This window comes from Hypanus sabinus, chromosome 10, assembly GCF_030144855.1.
Source record: "Hypanus sabinus isolate sHypSab1 chromosome 10, sHypSab1.hap1, whole genome shotgun sequence".
Taxonomy (NCBI): Eukaryota; Metazoa; Chordata; class Chondrichthyes; order Myliobatiformes; family Dasyatidae; genus Hypanus; species Hypanus sabinus.
The window spans coordinates 129,004,547-129,016,548 of record NC_082715.1 but is presented as its reverse complement, the minus strand read 5'-3'; the positions used below and the strand labels follow the sequence as shown (position 1 = coordinate 129,016,548).

Genomic DNA, 12,002 nt, shown 5'->3' with positions numbered 1-12,002 from the left:
TTTGAACCAGGAGAGATAACTTCACTCACCCCAACACTGAATTGCCCTCACAACCTATGGACTCATTGCTTGCTTGCTTGCTTACTTGTTTGTTTGTTTGTTTGTTTAGTTATTAATTAATTATTTTCCCTTTCTTTTGTATTTGCACAACCTGCTGTCTTTTGCACATTTTTTTTGCCCGTCCTGCTAAGTGTAGTCTTTCATTGACTCAATTGTGTTTCTTGTACTTAATGCAAATACAGTACCTACATGAACATGAATCTCATGGTTGTTTATAGTGATATACATGTACTTTGATAATAAATTTACTTTGAATTTTTTAAAGTTTGAATCCAATTGTAATTTTGTACTCTTCCTCTCAATTTGATCTTCCAAAATATATCACTTCACAATTTTCCACTCTGAACTCCATCTACCACTGCCATGCAGTGTTGCATTTTGTTGTAACCTGTAACAGCCTTCGACATTATCCACAATACCACCATGATAAGCCTGTGGAACACCACTGGTCACCAACGTCCAGGTAGAAAACACCAACTACTGCCACCTTCTGTCTTCTGTGGACAACCCAATTCTGAATCTTTGCAGCCACATTTTTCAGGATCCCAAGTCTCCAGGCTTTTCAAAATCCATATACATCACATCCACTGCCCTACATTCATCAATTTGTTTTGTCAAGTATATTCACTAAAGGCACAAACAGGAAAAACTGTGACTAACAACTTAAAGATGATATTGGTTCAAAGGAAAAGGCAAGTAATATTGCCAAAAACAGAAATAGGCACAAAGCCTAAGAAAATGTCATCATTTAGCATATGTGGTCAAAAGCATTGATAAAGAAAAGGGAATGTAGAAATTTGAGAGTAATCTACTGAACAGTACAACAAATGAAGCAGCTGCCTCAAGACATCAGTAAACAGGTTCAATTCTAATCTCTAGTACTGTGTCCAGTGCCCATGTTTTCCCAGTGTCCTTATATTTCCTTTTCTGTTCTGGCAAAGGGTCTATAAGCACAGGTTCTCCCCAGGGTAGTTTTCTTTCACCCCTTCCTGATCTCTCTTTATACAAATGACTGTACCGCCACAGACAAATCCATTAAAACCCTAAAGTTCGCGGATGACATGAACTTTATCTCATCTCTGATAATGATGTGACCTGCTATCAAAAAGAGGTAGACCATCTTGCAGCATGGTATGCTCCTAACAACTTGGAGCTTAATGCTATTAAGACAGTGGAAATGAGGATCAACTTCTGCCAACACTCCACCCTTTAGAAATCAATGGTCAGGCTGTGACTGTGGTTGAGTCATTCAGATTCCTGAGGACCATCATTACTTATACATAGAAGTGGGACAAGCACTTTATGCTCTTCACTACGAAAGCCCAGCAGAGATTGTTCTCCCTATACCAGTTTAGGAAACTTAACATCTCAGGGCATATCCTGATGGATTTTTATAGAGCCATCATTGAGAGGGTTGTGACCACCTTATCACATTTGGTTTCCTGCCGCCTCCTCCCTCTCCGTCCAAACTGCAGTGAGTGGGCCATGCAGCAGAGATCATTGGCTGTCAGCTACCAACATTTAAACACTTGTTCGTCACTAGCACAAAGAAAAGAACTGAAAAATGTTTTGCGGACTCCACCCACCCTAGCAGTCACCTATTCACCAAATTGCCATCAGAGAGATGCTACGTCCATCACCGTCAGGACTACACATCACATCTGAAGCTTCTTTCCAGAAGCTATTCAGCTTCTCAACAAAACTCATTCAGGTATAATACCCTAATTTTCCTTTAACAACGTTAAATAGTATTTCCTGCTCTCCTTGATAATTATTGAGTCTGATCATAAGTTCACATTTACTTATCAACATTTTCACATGACTATTCTGTTAATTGTTGATTGCTCGTGGTTGTTTGCACTATTGTCTTGTAAATTGTTGGTTGATATGGTGTTCTCTATTATGGTATTGTCCTGAAGGTTTATGCGTGGCACAGAAGCATAATCGATTCTGGTATGTTTCACATACTGGCTATAAAGTGACAAACTAGAGAACATCTGCAGATGCTGGGATTCTAAGCAACACACTCTGCCGAACGGTTTCAGCCTGAAACGTCAACTGTAATCTTCTCCTGGATGCTGCCTGGCATTTTGTGCCTGTACAGTAGCTGGCAATAAAGAGATTTTGATTCTCTGAGAGATAAGTAGAGAACAATGACTCACAGATGCACCCTACCTACTGAGCATTTCCAGCATTTTCTGTTTCTGTCAGATTTCCAGAATCTGCAATTATTTCAACTTTCGTGTAGATGTTCCTATTTTTCCATATCCTAAAGGCATGAGGGTTGGTAGATTATTTGGCCACTGTAAAATGCCCCTAATATGTAGGTTAGTGACAAAATTTAAGAGGAGTTGAAAGGAATGAAGGAAGAATAAGACCATCAGATGTAGGAGCAGAATTAGGCCATTTTGGCCCATCAGGTCTGCTCCACTATTTCATTGTGGCTCATCCAATTTTCCTCTCAGCTCCAATATCCTGCCTTCTCCCCATATTCCTTCATGCCCTGACCAATCAAGAATCTATCAACCTCTGCATTAAATATACATAAAGACTTGACCTCCACCGCCGCCCGTGGCAAAGAATTCCACAGAATAAATCCCCGGGTCCAGATGGTCTGTATCCGAGGGTTCTAAAAGAGGTGGCTCAGGAAATTGCGGATGCATTGGTAATCATCTTCCAATGTTCCTTAGATTCAGGATCAGTTTCTGAAGATTGGAGAGTGGCTAATGTTATCCCACTTTTCAAGAAGGGAGGGAAGGAGAAAACGGAGAACTATCACCCTGTTAGCCTAAGAAGATGCTTGAGTACATTATTAAGGACGAAATAGTGGCACATCTTGATGGCAGAAATAGGATTAGGCCGAGCCAGCATGGATTTACCAAGGGCAAATCATGCTTGACTAATCTGTTGGAGTTTTTTGAGGGTGTAACAAGGATGTTAGACGAGGGTAAGCCAGTGGATGTTGTGTACCTAGATTTTCAGAAGGCATTCGATAAGGTGCCACATAGGAGATTGGTGAGTAAAATCAGAGCTCATGGCATTGGGGGCAGGGTTTCAACATGGATAGAAAACTGGTTGGCAGATAGAAAGCAAAGGGTAGCAGTGAATGGGTGTTTCTCAGACTGGCTGGAGGTGACTAGTGGGGTACCACAGGGCTCTGTATTGGGACCACAGCTCTTTACGATTTATGTCAACGATTTAGATGAGGGCATTGAAAACTATATCAGCAAGTTTGCTGACGATACTAAACTGGGTGGCAGTGTGACATGCGAAGAGGACTTTAGGAGAATACAGGGAGACTTGGATAGGCTAGGTGAGTGGGCAGATACTTGGCAGATGTCATTCAATGTGAATAAATATGAAGTTATCCACTTTGGAAGCAGGAACAAGAGGGCAGAGTATTGTCTGAACGGTGTAGAGTTAGGTAAGGGAGAAATGCAAAGAGACCTAGGAGTCCTAGTTCACCAGTCAATGAAGGTGAATGAGCAAGTGCAACAGGCAGTGAAGAGGGCAAGTGGAATGTTGGCCTTTGTTACAAGGGGAATTGAGTACAAGAGCAAGGATGTCCTTTTGCATTTGTACAGGGCCCTGGTGAGACCACACCTGGAATACTGTGTACAGTTTTGGTCTCCAGGTTTAAGGAAGGACATTCTGGCAATTGAGGAAGTGCAGCGCAGATTCACTAGGTTGATTCCTGGGATGGCAGGGCTGACTTACGCAGAGAGATTGGAGAGATTGGGCTTGTACACGCTGGAATTGAGGAGATTGAGAGGGGATCTGATTGAAACGTTTAAGATAATTAAAGGATTTGATAGGATTGAGGCAGGAAATATGTTCCAGATGTTGGGAGAGTCCAGTACCAGAGGGCATGGATTGAGAATAAGAGGTCAGTTATTTAAAACAGAGTTGAGGAAGAGCTTCTTCTCCCAGAGAGTTGTGGAGGTGTGGAATGCACTGCCTCAGAAGACGGTGGAGGCCAATTCTCTGGATGCTTTCAAGAAGGAGCTAGATAGATATCTGATGGATAGGGGAATCAAGGGATATGGGGACAAGGCAGGGACTGGGTATTGATAGTGAATGATCAGCCATGATCTCAGAATGGCGGTGCAGACTCGAGGGGCCGAATGGTCTACTTCTGCACCTATTGTCTATTGTCTATTCACCCCTCTCTGGCTAAAGAACTTCCTCCTCACCTCCATTCTAAAAGGACGCCTCTCTATTCTGATGCTATGTCCTCTGCCCTTAGACTCTCCTACCATAGGAAACATCCTCTCCACATCTACTCTGTCAAGGACTTCCATCATTCGATAGGTTTCAATGAGGTCACCCTTTATTCTTCTGTATTCTAGTGAATACAAGCCTGGAGCCATCAAACACTCTTCATATGACAAACCATTCAATCCTGAAATCATTTTCATGAACCTCCTTAGAACCCTCTCCAGTGTCAGCATATCCTTTCTACGACAAGGGGCCCAAAAGTGCTCACAATACTCCCAGTGCTTTATAAAGTTTTAACATTACATACTTGCTTTTATATTCTAGTCCCCTTGAAATGAATGCTAACATTGCACTTGCCTTCCTCACCAGACTCAACCTGCAAATTAACCTTTAGAGAATCATCTACAAGTACTCCCAACTCCCTTTGCATTTCAGTTTTTTATATTTTTTCTCCATTTAGAAAATAGTCGACCTTTCCAATTCTTTTACCAAAGTACATGACCATACACTTCCTGACACTGTATTCCATCTGCCATTTCTTTGCCCATTCTCCTAATCTGTCTGTCCTTCTGTAGCCTCTCTACTTCCTCAAAACTACCTGTCCTCCAACTACCTTCAAATCGTTTGCAAACTTTTCAACAAAGCTATCAATTCCATCATCCAAATCATTGAAATATAACATGAAAATAACTAATTGCATCACAGGCTGCCTTTGTTCCCACTTGTTGCCTCCTGCCAATCAGCCACAGCATTATCCAAGGCAGAATCTTTCCTCTAATAAGTTAGACGGAATTTAAAAGGGGGAATGGGAACGCTCTGAGAACTGGCATAGATTCAATGGGATGAACAGTCTTCTTCTATGTCATGAGGAAACATGAAATAAAAACTGATTGTAATAACTCTTATAGATTGTCAAAAGAAATAGATTAAGAAAAGTTAATGCGGGTTATTTTCAGACTGAGTCAGGAGAATCCTGACTGGCTGCAACATGCATTACTCACATCCCTGTTTACATTGTTAGAACAGCAATGGAAACGGTGGGTAGCTTCAAACTCCTGGGAGTACTCATCTCACAAAACCGTTCTTGGTCCAAGACCACATCCAACACTATCAAGAAAGCTCACCAACATATCTACTTTCTGAGGCTAAGAGAGTTGCACTATGCACATCAACATTCCAGACCTTCTACAGATGCGCAGTAGAGAGCGAAACTGCACTGTGGTAGACAGGAAAGCTGTACAATGAGTAATCAAACCTGCCCAATGCATCACCAGCACCAGCCTACCTGCTATCAGACATATATACAGAAAGGTGCCAAAAACCGGCCAGTAACATCATGTGGATCTTACCCACCTTGCTCATGGCCTGCCTGTCCCACTCCTATCAGGGAGGAGACTACATAACATCCACACCAGAACCACCAGACTCAAAAGCAGTTATTTTCCCAAGCAGTAAGGCTGATCAATGCCTTCCCCCACTAACCCACCCACCACCACTATTTTATCATTTCCTGTCAGAGTCAGTTTATGTACAGACAGTCCTGAACCTAACGTCACATACTATACATATAATCAAATTAGGTCTAGAAGCTATCATATATTTATATTTATTGTGCTTTTTAATTATTGTGTTCTACATTTGAATGTGTTTTTATATGCTACATCAGATCCACAGTAACAATTATTTTGTTCTCCTTTACACTTGTGTACAGAAAATGACATTAAACAATCTTGAATCATTGAATCCTTGAACAGTCTGGTATGGCAATTCAAAAGGCTGCCAAACATAGTGGACACAGCTTAGTCCATCATTGGCACAGTTCTCCTCACCATTGACAGCATCTATAGGACCAATGCCTCAGGAAGGCATTTCTGTCATCAAGGCTCCCTACCACACACGTCATGCCTTCTTCTCATTACTACCTTCAGGCAGAAGGAATGGAAACTTTAACTCCACACTAGCAGGCTCAGAAACAGCTATTTTCTATAATCATCAGGTTATTGAATTGACATGCACAAACTCAATTCTATCTCAAGAAAAAAACGACGATTCTTGCACTACAATGGACTTGTCTCTGACTGTGAGTTTTATTTTTGGACTGGTGTCATGTTTTTTGCAGTTTTTTTATTGCTCTGTCTTTACTGACTTGTATTGTGTGTGGTGTCTGTACCTACATGCCTGTGAGATGCTGCACCAAAGATTTTCATTGCATCTATACTTCACTACACGATAGTAAACTTGACTTAACTTGAGAAATTACAAGGCATAATGAACTAGCAGTGAAATTAAACAAGAATTTCTGATTTCACGGAAGGTGCACAATCACTTCCTGAAAATAGCAGAAAGATCTAAAGAGGATGAGGAACTGAAAGAAAAGAAAGCATTAATCAAAATGGGGAAAGTAATGAGACCTAAGGCTGAATTTAAAAGAAACTTAATAACCACCTGCATTTTGTGTGCAAACACGAGGATATCTGCAGATACTGGAAATTCAAACAACAACACTCACAAAATGCTGGTAGAACACAGCAGGCCAGGCAGCATCTATAGGGAGAAGCGCTGTCGACGTTTTTTGTGTGTGTTGTTTGCCTGACGAAGGGTCTCGGCCCAAAACTTTGACAGTGCTTCTCCCTATAGATGCTGCCTGGCCTGCTGTGTTCCACCAGCATTTTGTGTGTGTTGTTTCAATAACCCACAGACAGAGCCAAACTACATCTCAACTATTTCTTGCAAAATGTGCAGTGATTCATTCTAGGGGGAACCAATAAGGCCAGGATATTCATAATGATGAAAATGAACCACTGAAAAACAGAAGGAAACCTCATCTCTGTATCTAAGAATCTCTGAAGGTTGCAGCTTATGTAGATAAAATTCATGATTCAACATTCAAGATTATTTATTTTCATTCCTCAGTACTCAAGTGTAATGGAGAACAATATGATCATTACGTCTGATCCAATGCAACATAATAAAAAAACTCAACAAGCATAAAGAACATAATTTAAAAAAAACAATTAATATATGGTACTGTGCAAAAGTCTTAGGTACATATACAAATAGCTAGGATGCCCTATACCTTTCCACTGTACTGTATTTGTCAATGTGGAGTGGAGAATGAGTTTGTAAATCTGGTAGGAGCAAAGGTTAAAAATGGCGAGAGTGTCAGACGGGTGGCAGAAAAGGAGTGCCGGGGGCGGGGGGGGGGGGGGATAGGGAAGGAGGTTGCTGACGCGGGTAGACACGCCCAGCCTTGAGACACCAGGCAAGGTAATTTGATTCCAAGCTATTTGTTTATTGATCATTACAGTATCTGTCGTTAGTGCTGACCACTCCCTTCCCTTTTCCTAACAAAGATTTCCCTCTCCCTGCCCCATCCCAATCTCAATCCACAATACAGACCCATATCAGAATCAGGTTTTTCATTACTCACATTTGTAATGAAATTTGTTGTTTTTTTTTGCAGCAGTACAGTGCAACACATCAAATTATTACAGCACTGTGCAAAAGTCTTAGGCATCCTAATATACATACAGTATATGCCTAAGACCTTTGTACAGTACTGTAAATACATAAGGTTAGCTTATATACACGGACTGGTTGTAGTACGTTATAAAGTAATGCTTGGTACAGGAGTATCTGTACATAAGCTGCCTCTGACAGGAAATTATAAAATACTGATGGCAGAGAGTGTGGTGGGGTGGGTTAATGAGTGGAGGTGTTGATCAGTCTGACAGCTTGGGGGAAGTAACTGTATTTAAATATAGTGGTCCTGGCATTGATGCTACGTGGCCTCTTCCCTGATGAGAATGGAACTAACAGTCCATGAGCAGGGTGGGTATGCTGGCCTTTCTCCAGCACCTTTAAGTGTACATGTCCTTGATGCTGGGTAGGCTGGTGCCTGAGATGCATTGGGCAGTTTTAACTACCCGTTGTAGAGCCCTCCTGTCTGTTGCAGTGCAGTTTCTGTACAACGCAGTCTTGCGGCATGTTTGGATGCTCTCAGTTGCGCATCTATAGAAAGTCATGAAGTTTCCACTGCTGTGCTGCCACTGTGAAGAATGGTGTGAGCGGTGCGACTTTTCCTGAAGTCAATAACCATCTCCTTTGTCTTGCTGACATTGAGGAAGAGGTCAACGCCAGGCCTCAAGCTCTTCCACTTCCTCTCTGTAGGATATCTCATTGTTATTGGTGATAAACTGTAGGTAAACTTGACAATGTGGTGTTTAGCCATGTAATCATATGTGAGCAGAGTGTAACAGCAGTGGGCTCAGCACATAGCCCTGGCGGGCACTTATGTTGAGGATGATGGGGAGGGAGAAGCAGCTGTGCATTTGAGGTCTTTTGTTTAGGAAAACAAAGTTGCACAGTGGTGTATTTACAGTGAGGAATAGGAGCTTGTTCACCAGGGTCTGTGAGACAATAGTCTTGAATGCTAGAATCAAATCAGAAACAGCATTCTGACATAAGTGTCCTTGTTTTCTAGGCGTGTCAGGGCCGGATGCATGACAGACTCAATGGCATCTGTTCTGGAGCGGTTTTGTCGATTAGCACATTGGTGATGTCCAGTGTGGCAGGGATGCAGCTTTTGATGTGTGACATTACCCAGCCGTTCAAAGCATTTCATGATGATTGGCATCAGTGCCCCTGCACGGTAATCCTCTAGTTCTGAAGCTGTAAAGTTCTTTAGTACTAATTGTCTAGTTCTGAAGCTGTAGAGTTATTTTGATGGTGGCTGATTTGAAATAATTAGGATAACCATGGGGATGGTTAAGAAGGGATACAAGATAAATGGATGAAGAATTAGAGGACAAACATATGGTATTATACAAATATCTCAATTCTGATTCTGATGCAGAGTACAGATTAAAGTTAATTATCACTGATTTATATAATGTGAAGCTAGATAGAGAAGGGATGGTAACGTTCTAGAATATGTGATAATTAAAATGAAAAGGTATTAGATGTTACAGGGCACTGAATAGTGAAAAATTCCCAGGGCTTCATAAGATGATGGGATTAATAGATGCCTGATTGTTACTACAAAAATAACAATTAAAAAATTCTGCTTGCAAGAAGAATATATGAACCACTGATGGATGAACCATTGATGTAGCAAAATTCATGATACCTGATGTAGTAAGCTAGGTGAGAAATTCCCACTGCAGGCCATATTTTACTCAATACAATAATAAACAACAAAAAAAATACTCTCAGCACTGTAGACACCATCTTTCAGATGGGTTTATCCACATGGTTCCAAATGTTTTAAATCCTGTACATGTCTACCTACCCATCAGGTATCCCAATGATCATTGACCTATGATTATTGATCAACTCAGTTATCAAATAAAGGGATATAGAGCAGCTCAAGAAGAAGCAAACAATATAAGTACAATCATTGTGCAGTTCCAGTCAACTAACAAAGGTATTATTGTGTATGTTCCTTAGAAACCTTTCAAAGTTCATATTCAAAATTCATACACTCATAAGTATCAGGACAATAAAACTAACCATCAGAATAAACACATACCGCAATCTCTCTGCAGGCAGACATGGAAATTCCAGTTCCTTCAATCTGTTTAAGAGCATACTCTTTCTCCTCATTCCTGCCAAAAGAAATGAAAAGGTCAAAAATTCTAAATAAAGTGGTAAAACAAAAGTCGAACATTTTTTCTCTTCAGAATCAGGTTTAATTCTAACTGGCATGTGTCACGAAATTTGTTAACTTAGCAGCAGCAATACAATACATGACAATATAGAAAAATAAAAATTAAATTAAAATTAAATCAATTACACTAAGTATATATATGTATATTACATAGATTAAAATAGTACAAAAACAGAAATAATGTAGATTAAAAATAAAGTGAGGTAGTGTTCATGGGTTCAATGTCCATTTAGGAATCGTATGGCAAAGGGGAAGCAGCTGTTGCTGATAGCTGATTTTGTGCCTTCAGGCTTCTGTACCTCCTTCCTATAGTAACAATGAGAAGAGGGCATGCTCTGTGTGATGAAGGTCCTTAACAATAGACATCACTTTTCTGAGGCACCGCTCCTTGAAGATGTCTTGAATACTATGGGGGCTAGTACCCATGATGGAGCTGAATAATTTTACAACTTTCTGTAGCTTCTTTCGGTTTCATGCAGTAAAAAAATAAAAATAAAAACAACAGACTCCAATTACCAACTTTCAATCACTCCCATACTGAAATATCTTATAGCAGGAATAAATGGTTTTCGATGTGGCACCTCTGTCGTAAGAGAAACCTTCAGTACAGGCGCTGTAATATTTGAAGTAGTAAAGAAAGGCTGTGGCTAATTTTATAGCCTGTGACTGAAGAGAGCATTGTGCTATGTTAGGAATGCAGATGCTAACATATGATGAGAAAATACAAGAATTTTCATTTGTGTTCAAAATCTGACAGTTGATGACTTCTACGATTACAAATTTATATTGGGAAGGGACTTATAAAATATCATTTTGTTGTATTTAAGGTGGGGTTTAATATATTCTATTTAAGTTGGGCCACTGAATTTCAAAATTCATTTTGGTGAGCTGAGCTCATAAGTACAGATAAGTATATTGAGAACATATGATACAGTGGATTCCAGTTAATTGGGACAAATCGAGACCAGTACATTTTGGCCCAAGTAAGTAGCTGTCACAATAGCCGAAGTTTCATGGAAGTAGTTAAAAAGGTATTGAAGAGACAAACTACTATTTAACTGTGTAACAAATTATTATTTAAATAAAATACAGATTAAATTAGAACACTACCAAAATGACTACAGTACTATAAGATTATGAATTAGTTCCTAACAGTTACCAACAAAGGAATTCAATCAGTGTTTGCTGACATGTTCATTCAATTAACAGCAAATAAACAGAACCAGTGCAGAGACCTAGTGTAGATAGTGGTCTGCTTTCAAACAGTGCTTTTCACAATTTCATCCTCCAAATCTTCATTTTATGGTAACATTTAAGATGACTGTCAACACCTTCAAATTCTTCGTAGTTCCTAACTTGTTGAATTCATCATATTGTTTCATTTTCAATCCAGGCTGTTGCTGGCATCTCCAAGCCTGAATGCTTGAAACCGCAGTGAGCAAAACAGTTCTGAATTCTCTTACTGATAATTACTCACCAATTATCAGTGAGAAAAATCACTGCTTTTTGAACACAAAACACACAATTGGCACCATTCAAAAACTGTGACTTTGAGTGGAATGATTGTTGGTGCCAGACAGGGTGGTTTGAGTATCACAAAAACTGCTGATCTGGGATTTTCATTAGCAACAGTCTCTAGAGTTTACAGAGAATGGTGAGAGAAACAAAAAAGCATCCAGTGCGTTGCAGCTTTGTGGGTGTAAATGCCTTGTTAATGAGAGAGGTGGGAGGAGAATAGCCAGACTAGTTCAAGCTGACAGGAAGATAATAGTAATTCAAATGCCAGTAAGTTATATTACAAGAGATATGAACAAAACAGCATCTCTGCAAGTACAACACATTGAACTTTGAAGTGGGTGGGCTACAGCAGAAGACCACGAACATTCACTCAGTGGCCACTTTATTAGGTACTGGAGGTACTTTAATAAAGTAGTTTCTAAGAGTATATAGCAGAAGATCATATACCCTATGCCAAGTTATTAACTGAAGTGATAACTAGCTTGATTACAGAATATTTTGAGAGGAAGTTACAAACAAGCTAAGAGATGCAAAAGAG

General features: G+C 40.0%; 1 protein-coding gene across 4 annotated transcripts in view; it reads right to left on the bottom strand.

The window, feature by feature from the left end:
* The window catches only part of cdk19 (cyclin dependent kinase 19), a 214,740-nt gene that overhangs the window by 197,101 nt on the left and 5,637 nt on the right, over positions 1 to 12,002 (bottom strand). For all 4 annotated transcript variants that reach the window (XR_009514474.1, XR_009514475.1, XM_059982939.1 and 1 more), the window contains exon 2: positions 9,809 to 9,884. Coding sequence is in view for 2 of the 4 variants with exons in the window: in XM_059982939.1 (XP_059838922.1) it covers positions 9,809 to 9,884 (76 nt within the window). In the remaining 2 variants the exon portion in view is untranslated. The remainder of the gene's footprint in view (positions 1 to 9,808; positions 9,885 to 12,002) is intronic.